Source organism: Pteropus vampyrus, unplaced genomic scaffold, assembly GCF_000151845.1.
Source record: "Pteropus vampyrus isolate Shadow unplaced genomic scaffold, Pvam_2.0 Scaffold11, whole genome shotgun sequence".
NCBI lineage: Eukaryota > Metazoa > Chordata > Mammalia > Chiroptera > Pteropodidae > Pteropus > Pteropus vampyrus.
In genome coordinates, this window is record NW_011888792.1 from 12880711 (window position 1) to 12898729 (window position 18019).

Below are 18019 nucleotides of genomic sequence, written 5' to 3' on the forward strand. Positions count from 1 at the left end.
TTCTTTCGATTTGATGAGTTTTATTATTAATTTAAGAATAACAACCAGTAGTACGTTGGTAAATGTTTAACAATCAGCAATAAATTTTTTTCTGGGTGATAAAAGTCCGATTTGCAGTGTTTGCCTATTTACATGGTGCAACTCTCACTGTAATTGATTTCAAACACCAGTATGATGTTACTGAACATAAAGACAGGAGGAGGCACGCACAATTGGCTCTCACGAGCAGGTCCATGTTGATTGTAGCACACCACTGAAACTCTTGGCAATAAGATCTGTTATGTTTTTCCATTTTTTTATTTATATCTAAATTATATTTAAAATGTTTTTTACAAGTACTATATAAAGTTAAGCATTCCAATACTTTGCTTTGTGATTTCTCTCATTATTTTCTAAGAAATTTCTTCAAAGATGAAATGACTTCCTCTATTATCTGTTATTTTTATGATTTAACTTTTTATTTATACTCTAGTTTTCCAAAATCTATATTGATGTATGACATGAAGCCAAGATCTAAATGGATTGTTTTCTGAATAAGTTATCAGAGATCTCAAAACCATTTGTGAAATTGCTCCCCCATTGATTTGTGAATCTCACGTATAGCATATTTCTTTCTTAGATTTACCATGGTTTTCATTACATTAATTAATCTATTTAGCAATATACATCTGTTTAGCTATACTGATTTACTTATCCTTATTTTATAAAATTTTTTAGTACTTAGTAGGGCAAGTACCCTTTCATCACTGTTCTTTATTAAAACAAAGCATACACAACACCTACTGTTATGGTCCTTATGTGTTCCCCACAAATTCATAATGCAATCCTAATGCCCAATGTGATGGTATCAGGAGGTGGGGACTTTGGGCGGTGTTTAGGTCATGAAGATGGAGTTCTCATGAATAAAATAGTGTTCTCATAAAAGATATTCCACAGAGCTCCCCAGTCCCTTTCACCATGTAAGGACACAGCAAATAGTTGGCAGTCTGCAACGCAAAAGATGGCCCCCAGCAGAACTGGCCTATGCTGGTACTCTGATCTTGGACCTCCAGCCTCCGGAATTGTGAGAAATAAATTTTTGTTTTTATAAGCTACCCAGTCTGTGGTATTTTGTTATAGCCACCTGGACTAAGACCCTACACAAATGAAAAACTAAAAACAAACAAACAAAAAAACTCTAGCTAGTGTTTTTGACACTTTTATGTCTTCTGTTAAACCTTTCTTTGCTCTTAGGTTGTCTTAATCTGCTGGCTTACAAATGGGCAAGATTCTGTATATGGTCTTTGAAATTCCTATAATTCATTTGCTACAAAAAAATCTTTCTTTTCATCAGAAAATTAATAAACATAAGTTTAAACATAGTTCAGGCCTTGGTCAAATATAGCAAATAAAGTCTGTGGCCATGTCACCCTGAACAAGCCCGATCCTGGGAGTCTGATCTCGGAAGCTAATCAGGGTTGGGCCTGGTTAGTACTTGGATGGGAGACCACCTAGGAAAACCAGGTGCTGTAGGCATAAAAAATAAAAAACAAGGGATTGTAAACTGACAAGGTCCTTCCAATCTGTGAGGTCAACCAAGTGTTGCCTTGCCTAAAAAATATATACATATATGTATATATACATATATATGTGTGTATACACACACACACACACACATATGTATAGTTTCCCACATCAAATTGATGAGTTTTCCAAAGTCATTATACTCGCACTTTTTTCTGAGTAAATACAAATTCTTTTTTATATGCCCTCACTTTACACTGGAATTTATTTGAATGTCAAGTAAGATATAAATTTTTCTATGGACAAGCAAAAGTTTTTCAATTATTAAAGTAATATTTTTATATGAGTGCAAAAAATTAAAAACTACTGTTCTTGGGACTACCAACCTGAAATAGAGTCAGCTCTATTTCAGAATATCTAGATATAATGTGAAGATAGTTGAGCCATAAATCTCTCGTGTTCTCTAAAAATATTTAGAACAGTAAACCTTTTTTACTCTGTGTGTATGAAACAGTTTGAGTCAGATTTGCTTGTGTTAGTTGTATTAGCTTCATTATGTTCTGATTCAATCTGTGAAAGGCCTTGCCTGATGCCATTTGAAAGATCCTTTTTTTCCGAAACTTACCACCAACTCTGAAATAGGTTTTCATGAAAAGCTGTTGTATCAATGATGGCCAAATGACAACCCATTGCCAAACAGTACAAATATATATTTTTTTTGGCCCATAGAGTGCTTATAAAAGATTTTGAATAAGATGTCAGTATTTAAATCTGGATTTCTGGATTCTAAAGTACTGTTAAACCATTGTTCTTTCCTGGTGACAATCAGCTGGAATTAAGCCATTACTGCCTTCCTGGGATAAAGCAGGAGTGGCTTCTCTCTGACATAGCACTCTCTCACTCATTTACACTATCAACCTAACTAGGGAATGCATTCGATTTTGTAACCTCTGCTTTAAACGATATTTTTTTATCATGTGTGATGGAAAATTAATGGGAATTTTACTCAAAATTACAGATTTTAGAAGACCAAATAAGAGTTCGAGATCAGGCGGCCACAGGAACTAATTTTGCAGTCCAAGAGCTAAACACCAAACATCTTCACGGAGTTGGAGATCTTCGAGGAAGAGTAGCCAGGTGAGAAGCAGCATATTAACTAACATTTAGCAGTCAGTTCTTGGCCACTCGATTCCCATTCTCAAATAAGTTCCGTATTGTTCTCAAAAATTCCAAACAAGATACTGTCTTTACATTAAGGTAAACCGATGAAATGGTAATTGAGAAATTATGTCATAGATTTTGAAAACCTTATGCTACCTTTGAGATCCGATTTTTCTATAAAAGTCTCATACAGAATGTCATTTGATCTACAAGTGACAAGAGTCTTCTCTTTACAGATCTCAACTGTGCAAATGCCAGCATTCATACAAAAACACGCCCTCATAACCACATATAAAATCCCCAAGAGTTAAATTCTAATTATTAAACCATTTAAAATACACGAGAATTACATATTAAAGTCTAAGAAAAAGGATTTACTGCCAATGGATAAAATTTTGAATAACATCTTTTGAGATTTCTAAAATCAAAAGAATTAATGGTATACAGTTCAGTAAAAATCTGTAGGTATTGACAATGGCAGGACCATTCTGGTGGACACATCGAAGATGACTTGTGAATGGCTCACCATAAACACCTCCCTATCTCTACATCTCCTGCCCAGCACCGCTTGCCTCCCTCCTGGAATACCTCTACCTCCATTTTGTTAACCACTCTGAAGTGTTAATGACCAAATATAACACCTAATACATAATATCAAGAAGACATTCAACTCTCTTTGCTCCACTCCGGTTCTTTTGGTTTGTCTTTTCTTTAAAATAAAAAGTTGTATATATTTTAGGTACACAACATGATGACTTGATATACATATACATCATAAAATGATTACCACAGGCAATATAATTAACATATCTTGTCACAGTTATCTTTTTTGTGTGTAATGAGGGCTCCTGAAATTTACTCTCGGCTTATTTCCATTCTTCAGCCCTGCTGGACCACCAGGTCTTTAGTCTTACTCATCCAACATAACTGCAACTTCACATCCTTTGACCAATATCTCCCCATTTCCCTCACCTCTTTACCCTTAACCACTATTCTACTCTCTGCTTCTCTGTATTTGACATTTTTATATTGTAAGTGAAATCATGCAGTTTTTGTCTTTGTGCCTAGCATATTTTACTTATGATAATGTCCATCAGGTTCATGTGGTCTTAAATGGCAATATCTTTTATGAGGCTGAAAGTACTCCTCTATGTGTGTTTGTGTGTGTACATATACCACAATTTCTTTATCCATTCATCCATCAATGTATATCTAAGTGGTTTCCATAGCTTGGCTATCTGAATATTGCTGCAATGAACATGGGAGTACAGATATTTCTTCCAGGTACTGATTTCATTTCCTTTGGGCATATTTTCAGAAGAGGGGGTTTGCTAGACATTATCTATTTTTAGTTTTTTGAAAAACCTCCATGCTGTTTTCTGTAATGGCTGTACCAATTTACATTCCTGCCAATAGTATACAAAGGTTCCCTTTCCTCCACATACGCTCCAACACTTACATTTTATTTCTTGATAATAGCCATCTCAACAGATATGAGGTAGTATCTCATCATGGTTTTGATTTGCATTTCCCTGATGATTAGTGACAGTGAGCATCTTTTCATGAACCTGTTGGCCATTTGTATATCATCTTCCAACAAATGTCTGTTCAGGTCCTTTGTCCATTTTTTAATCTTGTGGCCATTTAAAATCACTTCTTTGTTTTCTGTGTTCCCAGGGGACTCACAACTGAACCCCACTAACTCTCAGAGATAGGTGAATTCAGAGCCAGTCTCTCAAATGATAGTTGTAAAAGTTAGAGAGCTAGATGTGTGGTCCAAATCCTTCACTCCTCAGGGAGAAGCTGGGATTTGGGGGTTCCCTCCCAATTATAAGGCACTGCGCCAGGGATGGGGTTTATGACATGAGTGTGTCTCAGCTTTTTCTACCCATTTTGATAGAGATATTTTCTTATTTGCCTGATGTGTAGGAGTCTCTAGTTTCTTTCTCCCAAGGAAATTTTCTCACAAGAAATTGATCCGTGCATAGTTGTTTACTTGGAATACCTATGGGAGGAATGAAAATCAAGAGCCTCCTATTCATCCATCTTCCTCTCTTGTCTCTTACTTACCTTCCTCTTCAATCTTAAATAGTGGTTTGAAGACAAGGTTTTATTTTTCCTTGAAATGTCTTTCTTTTATAAAAATTTTCTTCAATCTATTTGGTAATCTGAGACAGAATCTGGCTGAAAGCCATGAGATTTAAATTCACTTTTCCTCTTCTGTTTCTTTTCCATATTTTTACCAGGCAATTGACTAATGGACAAACTGAGGCAGATTAATTATTGTTTTAATTATGGACCTTAATTTCAATTTGCATTTTGGCATAAATGAAATTGATTATTTTAACATAATTCTTAGCAATTTATTGCTTCATAAATCAAACTCAATATTTGATAACTACAATGTGCTTCGAATTTTACACTGTATTTTCCACCCCACTACAGTGGCAGTTTAAAAGAAAGTACTTCCAATGAGATGAGGTTCTCAAAATTGTCTGGCCTGCTTCTCGCACCCTCTCCTCTATTCAGTAGATTAGTCTTAACTGCAAAAAAGGAAAAGTTGAGTCTGTAAAGGGCACCCGCAGGGATGGCTCTGGCTTGCAATCTGTAGCAGCAGCCAGAAGAGGCCAACCCTCTAGGCACCTTAGGCTATTTGGGACCCAAAGGCAGATCTGCATATGAAAAAAACAAAAATGACAAATTGTGTAGACATGTGATTAAAAGCAAAAGTCACATCCTTTGAAAAAACAATAATGATATGGATATTGCCAGCTTTCAAAAAGTTAAGAGTGAGGACTTCTGTTTAAAGATAGTAGGACAAAGATAGTTTTACTCCTCTCACTTGAGACATCTCAGTGCCAGTTTAAAAGAAAAAGAAAAGAAACTCCATCTTTAATATGATATGGAAGCTGCCATAACTGCCAAACCCAAGCAGAGTGGGTCTGTGATGTTTGGGGTGATAGAGTCCTCCTTAGACCTTAAACATAATGATTTCCTCCAAATCAAGAGTCATCATCCTGAAAGGCATAGGCCAAATAATTTCAATAGAGCACTAATACCTAGGGGCTTGGGTAGGTCATAGGAGAGATAGAAAATGTCCCTGTAGAGATTCAGATCAGTGATACAGAACAGCTGGGCAGGTGTAGCTGAAGATGCAATCATGATAGTTATCATCTAGGACCTTTCTCTTTGCCAATTCATACCTGAGAGAAACTGGCTGAAGTACAGCACAACGAGGAAGGAGAGGAGATGATAGTGTCACAACAGAAAATCTATGACTTAATGATTTGCTCTGAGATGTACAATCTGGTTTTTGAGAATAAAATGGGGGAGATGTGCACTCCCCACCCCCAGGCCTAAGAAAATAACAGATTTCTACTCAGACAAACCTGAGTAGAGGATATAATCTACTCTCCACCAAACACCCACTCAATGATCTTCTGCAGGTAGCCAGAATCATTAAAAAAAGTAAGAGTGGTAGTTCGGAAGAATCTAGCTTGTGCATAAAAATCATCACCACCACCATCCATAGATAGATTAGATAAATTACATAGATTAGAGATTAGATAGATTAGATAGGCTAGATAGAGATAGACATAAAAACATAAGGGTGATTAATATGCCTCATGAGAGGAATCACCCTCAAAACACAAGAAGAGTTAAAATAAAAGGTTCAAAGAAATTAAGAGCAAAAGAAAAAGATCAGATATTGCTGATTGAAGTTACATGTAATTTTGCTTCTTCCAAAAGCCCCACTAAATCTACAGTAAAAAGATTTTCTCTTTAAAACATAAACCCACAAAGACCAGAGACATTAGCATAGAAACCTTAGAATCTAGAAGACAGATGGACATATGGCAACTAACTTACAGATGTAATAAAATCAATTTTAAGCTGTGAGATAAGCTGAAAATGACTTAGTTTTACACTAAAGAATCCTCAAAAGACGTCGGCTGCACAGGAACCTCCAAAACTGTGGGTAAAAGTGGGCACTTGCCTCTCAGGAGAGGAACTGAGAAGTAGGGAGAGGCTGAGCAAGAAACTACTATACTCTGTTATTAGTCTTTTGTTATTATTGACTTTTAAATATAGGCATGTTTCACTTTGATAAAAATATGAGATAAAAGGGTTTACCCCCCAAAAAAGAGATTTCAGGTAACAAAAGGAGATAGATAAACTGGAATTGCTCAGGGATATAGTGAAAGAAAAAATTAAAATATTACAGAGATTAAATCTGCTTTAGAAGCCCTCCAAATAGAATAAATATGACTAGAAATAAGTTATTAAAAAAAAAACAAGCATGAGCAAACCATATAAGACAAAAAGAAAATGGTTTTTAATGTAAAAATGCTTATAGAGAAATGATGTATGTGGCAGATCAGTAAAACTCATTCCACATAGACCTAATAGGAGCTCCTGAAGAAGCAAAACAAATTATTCAGAAAAAAAAAAAAAAGTATTCATAGATATAAGAGAAGAAAGCTTTCTTGCCAGAGATTTGAATGTGCTGCTCAAAAGAAAAAACTAACCCCAGAAAAGTTAATATAAGAACAGTTATACCAAGATATCCTGATTGAAGTTACTGAACATAAAGAATAAAGAATCATTAGAAGTAAAAAGAATCATTAGACATACCTAGGCAGACAAAACAGATCACATAAAATGTCACCTCGGACTTCTTTACTTCAACCAATGCCAGAAAAGAATGGATCAACATCTATCTTGTTCTGAACAAAAGAAAAAGTGGTCCAGTGATGTTAAATGAGTTATCTTTCAAGTATAAGAGAACAAACAGACATTCTCAAGCACTCAAGAACTTAAAGATTCCAATATTCTTGAGGCTCTCTTTCGAAATCTGGATGGCAAAATCTGGATAGCCAAGGAATAAATCAAAATAAGAGTCTCAGAAATCATGGTTTAAAAGGACTGTCAATGAATATAGGCTCTAAATATAGAATAAAGATTAAATGACAGTGAGAAATCTAGTTATAGAACAATGTAAATGTCATGTAACTTGACATTTTTAAAAAAACAAAATATGAACAAAAACTGTTAAAGAACAAGTATATAAACTTATTTATTTCCTCAGTTTTTGGCACATGGTCAATAAGTAATGTCTAAAGTTGAAATGGTAAGTGTAAAAAGCATGATTCCAATTTATGATAGCTTTTTATAACTTCTTTTTAAAAAATATCTCTGGTAGTAAAGAACTATATATCTTAAGTTCAGTAATTTCTTCATTTTTCACTACAGTTTGCTTTCCTTAGGTTAAATTAAATTAAATTTCAATGTAACATTTTTAACAAAGTTGGCATATACAATACAAGTATTCTAAAATTAGTTTATTATATTTCTTTCTTCCTCCCATTTCTGTGTGTGTGTGTGTGGTGAATTCAATGACAACCATTAACAATGATTATTTCTGAAAAGTAGAATTCGGGATATCAATTCTCCTCTTTGTTCTTTTGGTATGTGAAAATTTTTTATAATAGACTTGTGTTATTTTAACAGAAACAAAATCACTCCAAAGGAGGAAAGGAGAAACTTCCTTTTGGAATATAGAGCACAGCTCTGGAAAACCACTAATCCTTAACTGCAGAGTGTGGGATGAGCTGGCTGGGTTGGCGGGGAGGTGAAAATGAACAGGTGACAAGTGCCAAGTAGCGTAAATAATAACTGCTGATCTTGTGTGGGAGGTCCCTCCCTGTGAGGCACTGGCTAAGCGCTTTGCATTCATTACCTCCATTCATCCTTCAATAACTGTATGAAGTAACATTATTCAAGGCAGCTACTAAGGGTTTTGAAGGAACCCTGAAACTTATGATCAATACAATAGGTAATCTGCTCTTCCCCAAGAGAGCCATGAGTGGTGGTAGAAGGGTGGGGTTCCCTGACATGCTGGGAAGATGGTTAATCTTCAACTCCTACCCCATATCCATTGAGTTCCTTCCGAAAAATACTAAAGGCAATTTATAGGCCAAGGCTTCATTCACATGTTACTGTGGATTTTTTTTTTTCCTTACATAAGACAATACTCGACTGAGACCACTCAAAGAGCAGAAGTTTTGATTGGGAGTAAGAGGATGTAAATTGTATTTTGAAGATGGGTTGAAAGACTTTGGTGGGCTAGGACATTTTTTTCTAGCAGAGGAGAATTAACAATCTGGGAACCAAGAAAAGAGGCTAATGAGAGAAAAGTGGATTTACAATGTGATATAGAAGAATTTCACTTTTGCCTAACCATAGGAAGCAGAAATAGTCTCAAAACATTAAAATCTGTTGGAACTCCTATGACTGAGTTAACATATCAGGCTGAAAATCTAAAATTTTCCCCCAGTCTCCAACTCTACTCCAATGTCTTCATCTACTCCAACTCAGTTTTTCTGGTTTGGGCCAGAGTTTTAATATCTGACTTGGTTTCTTTCCCATTAGGAAGAGAAGAAAAAATATGAAGGAGAGTCCTGTATATTCTCCCACATCTACCAACTCATTTTTCAAAGAACTTTAGAACTTTTGGCATCAAATCAATGCACAGATCCTACTATAGTATTAAAAATGTTATGAACATACTGATCTCACAAACAATTTCCATCTTACCACTAGATGTGATTCCAGCATCATGAAGCTTTCTGAAGACATTCATTTCATCAGGCACGAGCACCAGCAAATTGAAAAAACAATTAAAGAGCTCGTGTCTGCCCTAGAAATTGTTTCTAAGAATTTGGATATGAAGGTAACTGAAAATAGATGGAACGCTTATGTGTTACTGCCAGAAGTCAGATCCCTATAGTTTATCAACATGCCCAGTCAAGTGGTAATTGTTCAACAGAAGTCTTTTCTTCCAAAAAGTTTAAACAGCTCATGTATATACACCATGAATATTGTCAGTTCAATCAACAAATATGTAATGAGTGCCTCCTATGTTTCAACACACCCACCCAATTAAGTATGCCACTTGATGCCACTGTTGCCATTACTTCCTTCCTCTCTGGGTTCCCCACAAAGACTGTAGAACCAAGGACTATAAACAAAAGATTTTCTCAGGGTAGGTGTTATTAAAGTTCCAACATAAATATGAGTTGATCATGTACATCACTGCAATGGGTTATGTCTCTTACAAAATAATATACAAGACCATTTGCCTGGGTGTTAAAGGCCATCTCTACACTGGCCTCTGCTTCTCTCTTCAGTTCACCTCCTATGCCTATGGCTTGTCTTTTATACCCAGTGATACTGAACTAGCTGCAGGGAGGTCCCCACTCAATCCAAGATATCACACGGCCTCCATGCTGTCCTGGTTCTTTCCTGCTTGAAATGTCTCTCCCCTTTCTCATCTTCCAAGCCAGTGTTTGGACTAAAAGCGCTAATGCAAAGTCTTCTGTGCTCCACTTTGTCCCATGTCTTATGTGAAACAAGCACATTTCTTTTGAAGTCCTTTGGGCAGAACAAAGTGGAAATCCTTTGGGAACTGGGGAAGTAAAGTTTGGTGTTTGGTGATTTGTTTCTGGAAGCCAATTTATCAAGAGGAGAGGTTCACGGGGCACAGTTTTCTCCAGTCCTGTGAGGCTCTGCTTGTTCATCCTCCTATGCACCCATCTAATTTGTCCTAATAGTTTCTAGGTTGATTCTCTTAGTTTTTCAAGGTACTCAATCATATCAACAACAAATTATGACAATTTTATCTCCAGTTTTCTGATATAATACCTCATTACTTTTTTCCTAAGGTCTTGGCTAGAACTTCTAGAACACTGTTAAATAAAAGTTATCATAGAAGGCAAACTTATCTGGTTCCTGACTATGCTGTTGGGTGTTGATTTGATATATTTTTAATCATGTAAAGGAATTATCCATCAATTCCTACTTTAGTTTTTGTAGGACTGAACATTTAGTTTTATTGAATGCTTTTTAGATATCAATGAGTGCCTACATCACCATCTTGTTTTTTGATTTGAGTTTTTGCTTGTTTATTTACTTCTTTGGCTATTTTATTTTATTTTTTATTTTATATTTTATATTATTTTTTTATTTTATATTTTATTTATTTTATTTATTTATTTTATTTATTTATTTTATTTATTTATTTATTTATTTATTTATTTTATTTTATTTTATTTTATTTTATTTTATTTTATTTTATTTTATTTTATTTTATTATTTTTAGGCGAGGCAACCCTTGGTTGACCTCACAGATTTCAAGGACCTTGTCAGCTTACAATCCCTTACTTTTTAATTTTTTATGCCTATAGCACCTGGTCTTCCTAGGTGGTCGCCTATCCAAGTACTAACCAGGCCTGACCCTGCTTACCTTCCAAGATCAGATGGGATCAGGCTTGTTCAGGGTAGCATGGTCATAGACCTCTTTGAGATTCTAATGTGCTATGTTAATACATTTTCCAATACTGAAACATTCTTGAATTTCTGTAATGAAAGCTACGTAGCTATTGTGTAATACTTTATTTTGTATCTAAATTCAAGAGTGACATTGGACTATAAAGTTTCTTCTGTTTTTTTTTAAAAAAAAAAACAGGTAATGTATACATATGATCCAAGAATTGAAACTATGTAAAATAATATGCCCTGAGAATTTTCACTCCCACTTTTGTCACTAATTATCACATTCTTTCATGCCTCTTATAGATAACCATTTTTACCAGTCAATTGTGGATCATTTTGGTATATCTTTATGCAGATACAAACAAATGCAAATAAGTAGTCTTATTTTCCCCTTTATTACACAAAGGAATAGCGTATTGTATATGTTACAATATATCTAGGTACAATGCATCTACCTAAACAAACATATGCTGGAGATCCACCATATCAAGACATGGAGAGCTTCCGTATTCATTTGTTTAACAACTGCATACCCTTTTTCTGTGTATAACAGTTCATTTAACCAATCTCTAATGATGGACATTTGGTTCTTTTCAATATTTTACTCTTTCGAACAATACTGCAATGTAACCTTGCATTTATAGCATTTTCCGTGTACGTGTGTGTCTGTAGGATAAATACCAGAAATGGGATTGCTGGGTCAAAGGTACATGTTTGTTATTTTGAAAGATCTTGTTCCCTGTAGGACTTCTAGCATACTACACACCCACAAGCAACTGAATTGTCTTACATCCCCATTGCCTCACAAATGAGTGTTTGACTTTTGAAATTTGCCATTCTTATAGGAAAAAGACAGCATCTCTGTGTAATTACCTTTCTTATTATGAATGAGGTTGAGAATCTTCTTATATTTAAGAGCTGTTTATATTTCTTTTTCAGTGAGTAGTCTGTTCATGTCTTTTATCCATTTCCCTATTGGCCTATTTTTCTTTTTCTTCTCAATTTGCAGGAGCTCTTTATATGTTAGGGAGAAGAACATTTTCTCTATGATATGAGCTGCAAATACATTTTCCCAGTTTGTCATTTGTCTTTTGACATGCATATGTTCTCTATTTGTAGGTGAATTTATCCGTCATTTTGTTTGTGGCTTCTGGAATTTTGAGTCACAGTTAGAAAGACTTAAAAGAATTGCTCATATTTTCTTGTCATTTTCAGTGCTTTATTGGTTACATTTAAATCCTTGATCTATTTGGAGGTTTTCCTAGTATAGGATATGTCTTAATTATTATGTTATTGAAGCCTCATAGTATTTTTACTAGTAGGGCTAGTCTCTTCCATTGCTTTCCCCGCCCTCCCTTTTTTTGGTGATAATTGTTTTTGTATGTGATTTTTAAATCAACCTATTCAGTTCCAGCAAATAAATCAACAAATAAACTCGGCTTTAAATTTGTTAAAATTGTGTTAAATTTACAAATTAACTTTAACATTGACATAGTCAATGCTGAATGTTATGAGTATCCAATAACATCATGTGCTTCCCACTGTTCAGGTTTGCTTTTATATCCTTTAGGGATAGTTTCAAATTTTCCTCATATAGTTTTGACATCATTTCTTCTTAAATGTATTTTGATATTTTGTTACCTTTTCTGGCTTTAGTTTATTGTGGTGGGGATTTCATTATATCTTCTGACTAGTTGCTATATCACGAAGACTATATTAATTTTATATTCCACTAACTTAGTGAATTCTATTCTCGACACCAGTAATTTTCCACGTTTTTTTCAGGCACATAATCACATTTTAAAATAATTTTACCTCATCTTTTTCCATTTTCATATACATAATTTCTCTCCCTTTTCTAATCACTTTGATTAATAACCCCAGTATAATATTAAATAGTAGTGCCATGAAGTGGGCAGCCTGCTCTTGTTCCTGACTTTAAAAGAAAGGCCGCCAGTGTGTCCCTTATCCTCAATAAACATGTTTAATATGCAACTATTCCTATTTTACTGTTGTTGTTTTTTTTAATCAGAAATGATTAGGAATGTTTGTCAAATGCCTTTTCAGCATTTGTGGAGATAATCATGTGAGTTTTCTCCAGAGTTTTACCAGAATAATTATTTGTATTGATACATTTCCTACTATTAAACTATCCCTTTTAAAAAATAAATTGCACTTGATTATAATGTGTTTGTGTGCGTGTAGGTGTGTGGTTTGTGTGTACAATTTTTTCAGATTTTAGAATCAATGTTGCACTGGCTTCAGGAAATAATTCGAAAGTTTCTCTTCTTTTTCTACACTCTGAATCAATGTAAAGAGTACTATAATTTTCTATTCTTTAAAAATTTGGTAACTTTGCCTCTGAAACTCTCTGGGCCTGATGTTTTGGTGGAGGAAGTAGTCCTTTGATATATTTGCTCAGTTTTTTTCTATAGAAATTGGTCTGTTCAAACATTCTATATATTCAAGGGTCAGCATTAGTAAGTTACTTTTTCTCAGAAAAATATCTATTTCACTCAAGTTTTGAAATATATTAGCTGCCTCCGGCTCCAGCTAAAGAAAGTTCTCTGCTTTTAGGGGTTCATGTAATTAGACTAGGCCAACTTAGATAAAACAAGATAATGTCCCTACTTCAAGGTCTGTAAACTTAATTACAGTTGCAAATCCCTTTGGCCATCTAACACAGCATAACATGGGTTTCAAGGATGACAGCTGTTCTGCCTACTCCAATTTATCAATTTCTTTATCCTACTTTCCTTTGGTTAGGTTTGTTATTCTTTCTTTTTAATTTTGTGAAATAAATAGTATACATAGCTTCATTCTGTCTTCTATAATTATGGAAACATTTAATGTCACAAAATTTATCTCTGATTATAGATGTGGTTGTGTTTTTTTGATATGTAATGTTTTCATTATCCTTTTCTAAGTGAATTGTAATTGCAGAATTAATTTATTCTTTGACACTTGCATTAGCCCTTTGAGAAGCAAATGCAATAAAGAAATTAGATGTGCAAGATACTTGAGGGAAAAAACTGTGAAGGAAAATGGGGAGGAGACCGGAGGAGATGAAGAGAGCCATCAGACTGCAATACAGAACTGACTCCTGTGAAAAAGGCAGAGAAGGAAAGTCTGAGATCGAAATTCTATTCTAACAAAGTTTCACCAAGTTCCTTGAGCCAAAGTCACTCATCAAAGATATTACTCAGACATCGGCTGGGAGAAGCCAGTGGGAAATATGGTGATGGATTTTGAGCTCAAATATCAAGGTCTTTGGCCAATTATGCTCTTTCCTCATAGTAGAAGATCTGGGGGGCACATTTTCATGTGAAACAGTGGAAATAAGTGATAGAATTAAAAGTGTTTACTCAAATGGTTAGATTTTTGTTTCTTTATACTTTTAACAAGCTTTAGAGCAGTGTACTTAGAGTTATAATCAGAGTTTTTCCTGCTTTTTAGAATAATTTGAGAGTTTATAGTCATGCGTGTGCTTACTTGTCGCGAAGTTCTGTGGGCACTGGGAAAGCATGAATGTTTGCTGTTAGCAAGATAGATTGTTTGGTATATGTACTAAATACATTTTATATTTTCATATCTTCCTATATCCTTAACTTATATTTTACTTATTTGACCAGTAGTCAGGAGAAGTCATTTAAAATCACTACTATATTGTCTCCATTAGTTCATCTTTATAATTCTATATGTTCTGAAGAAAAATCAGGGCATCCTTGCAATTCTATAGCTATTTCTTTTCAGTTCAATATATAAAGTAAATTAAGGTTCAAAACTCTTAATTTTTCACTGTGGATTCCACTCTTCATCTATAAGAATGACCATCTTTGCCCATTTAACATATTTTGCCTTGAACATTTTTATCTAACAATATTGCTCTGCCTGCTTTCTTTTTCCTCACTTTTGCCAGGAATGGATTTGTCTATTATTTTATTATTAAAGCAATCCTGCCTTAAGCGTACCTCCTGTAAACAGCCATTCATGTGTTACTGGTTGCCCACCAAATATTAATCTATTCAAACCCTTCCATTATTCACCTCTTTTTCTAAGAGAGCTCTGATTTTGTTAAGTGTCCACTCTCCTCCATATGACCATTTGTTTTAGGATCTGAATTGTTTGGCCAAAGCCAATCGTTTGGTTTCATTCTCCTTGATGTTAGTTGGTTTAGTCTTGATTATGTGCTGTAACTCTGCAACTATTTTCCAATCCAGTTCTTTTACCTTAAGGAACTTCCTCAAGTTTCTGGCAATGTGGAAAACACACTCTTATCCTAACTCTGAGCAGTAAAACTTAGTTTTTCCTACCTTTACATGCCCTAAGTCATTTCACTTGGGATTTGCTTGTGCTCATGTCAGAATTCTACCTGGAAATTCCTGAGGCCTAATATTAGGCCACTCTATTGTGTTTTTCTCAGAGCCTAACTGTGCATTTAAACATTTGTTCAATAAGTATTTGGTGAGCTTTTACCATTGGCCATCTGATGTGCACTGAGGGTATAATGGTGATAGAGGATATAGTGGGAAGACAGAAAGTAAATAATCAAATTAACAAATTAACAAACAAATGTCAAAGAATGTTTTTGTTACTTCATTAGGTAGCCTACTATCAAAAGAATATTATAGACAGCAGAAAGGAACATTACCCTATTATTCTGTCCCTGATAGTTCTATAACTATTGAATCATTCCTTTGAAAAAAACTTGTTTTTAAATGCGAACATGCTTTAGGCTCAAGCCTATTTTCTGACTTCTTTAGAAAAAAAGTATAATTAATGTAAGTGCTAGTGATTTTGTTCACATACACAAAAAGTTCCTTTTTGTACTTTCATTAGGTAATGCAGCTCTTAGGAAAAATAGAGGCTTCCAATTCTGAGCAAATTTCAAATTTAAAGATGGTCCAGGGGGATTATGGCCATGAAATGAATCTTTTGGAGTTCAAGTAAGTGAATGGAAGATTTTTAATTCTGTTAAATGCATTTCAAAAAGTTTTGCCTAATGAAAGCATTGGCATTAAATAAAAACTTATCTCAGGAATATGAATCTGGCCAAGAAATAAAGCAACGAACTGATGTTCAGCATGTTCTACAGTAATTTATGCAATATTCATAATAAAATATATTAATTTTGTCATTCTCTGTCTGCATATCTCAAATGAATTGATTACTCATTCAGATCTTTCTTATAGAGAAATTTTAACTTATCAATTGTATTTTAAAATGCCACAATGTAAAGCACTATTGAATATACGTTGATTCCACAAGATTATAAATAACATTTAAAATATCTTTGATTACAAAAGCTTTTCTTAAAAACTTTTCCTAAGATTTTTTCTAAGATCCTCTACTTGCTCCTTTACATTATCCATTTTTAAGACTAGTCTCTATCCCATCTTAAATTCAGTTTTCCCCTATGCAATGGAGAAAGCCATGAAGGAGACAAGACTTCAAACATTCAAATTACTGCTTCCTTATCCTCAAATCTTCCTTTCTTGTTTAAATGACCACTATTTCCTGGGTTCCTGGTGCAGGCAAAAGAACATTCTAGTCACTTGGATGATACCACCTTACTTCTTCTACCCCTGTTCTTTTTCCTCTCTGTCCTTCATTGCTTGGGTTTAATGCCTCAGTCAAATCTAGTATTCTGATAATATTTTGCTTTCTTCATTTCTCCCCATTTCTACCATATTTCATGAAATCTAAGTCCACTGACTGTAAGATGTATGTAACATTATATGTTTGTACCTATAAGACATGAAGCTAACAATTAAACCATAGCACATGATTATTTTAAGACACCTCCCAATTTCAGAGATGTTAAATTGGGAAATACGTGATGAAAAACAGTAATTATTAAAACTCCGAGAAATATATTGAGTAAACAGAAAATACCCACTTTATTCTTACTCTAAAAAAAGCATATCTAGGTTCTTAAATTCTAGCACAATGAGAATGCTCAATAAATATCTGTGTGGTTCTTCATCTAATTCTTTTAGCTTTGAATTAAGATTACGAAAATGTTCAAAGGAGAAGGTAAATTGTTTCAAAAGGACAGCTTAAGAATTGATTTTATTGGGACAGAAATTGGACTTATAATCTGAAATGGAAGACTAACTTAAAGAGATGAAGTATATTAATAAATAGAAAAGAGAGGTAAAGGAAATGTTTAAGATCTAGTGCTAACTGCTTTATTGATGATGCTGTGTACGTTTTCCATCTTCAATCTTGTAGGAAATTGACTTATAGTCAATCTAAATAGTTAAATCTGAATCTGGGCACTTTCGTTATAGTATAAACTTGAATCTTTTTTTTTTTACTTGAAATAATGAACTCTTAAAATTTCTTTAGTATTATAATAGGTAATTATAGTAAGTAAACCAGATTCTTCCCCAGGCAAATATTTATGAGTTCTAATAAGTCATTGAATTAAACAATTGACTCTTTTTAAAACTTTCTTCGTTTTTTAAATTAAAAAGTAATATGCATTAATTGTAACAAACAAAATAAAAGATAGATGAAAAAAAAAAGTCAGCATCCCAGCTTCCTATTGTAACCAATGTTAACTCCAGGAACGTATCCTTCAACATTTTCCTCCTTGTTAATATAAACATGTAAAAGAAAGAGAAATTTGTGCGTGTAAACATATATCTACACGTTTATATATACATTTATATGTAACATGTATATTATATATACACATATAATTATATATGTTTCACACATTATATGCATAGATTTTTAAAGCAAATCCTATATACGTTACTCAATAATTTGTTTTTCGACTGCATCTTGGATACCTCTCTAGATCAGTGAATATTATTCTAACATTATTTTTTATAGCTGCATAATATTTTAATTTACAGACATGCAATAATTAATTCAATCATTTATCTTATCGAGAAATAGTTTCCTTCCAGTTTACACAAACAAAAAATTGTCTTGTGCATGTCCTTAGATAACCTTAGATTTAGGTTCTTTTATTTCTAAAGGCAAGATTCCTAGTTCTAAAGTTTATGTA

At 33.9% G+C, this 18019-nt stretch overlaps 1 protein-coding gene and 2 pseudogenes across 1 annotated transcript in view; 2 read left to right on the plus strand and 1 right to left on the minus strand.

Moving 5' to 3' along the window:
• Window positions 1-18019, plus strand: part of FAM81B (family with sequence similarity 81 member B) — a gene marked incomplete at its 5' end in the record, with an annotated part of 49745 nt that overhangs the window by 21199 nt on the left and 10527 nt on the right. The window contains 3 exons of the mRNA XM_011378157.2: window positions 2522-2640; window positions 9268-9397; window positions 15838-15944. Of these exons, the coding sequence (XP_011376459.2) occupies window positions 2522-2640; window positions 9268-9397; window positions 15838-15944 (356 nt within the window). The remainder of the gene's footprint in view (window positions 1-2521; window positions 2641-9267; window positions 9398-15837; window positions 15945-18019) is intronic.
• LOC111731888 lies at window positions 1393-1515 on the plus strand (annotated as a pseudogene).
• Window positions 10902-11020, minus strand: LOC111732195 (annotated as a pseudogene).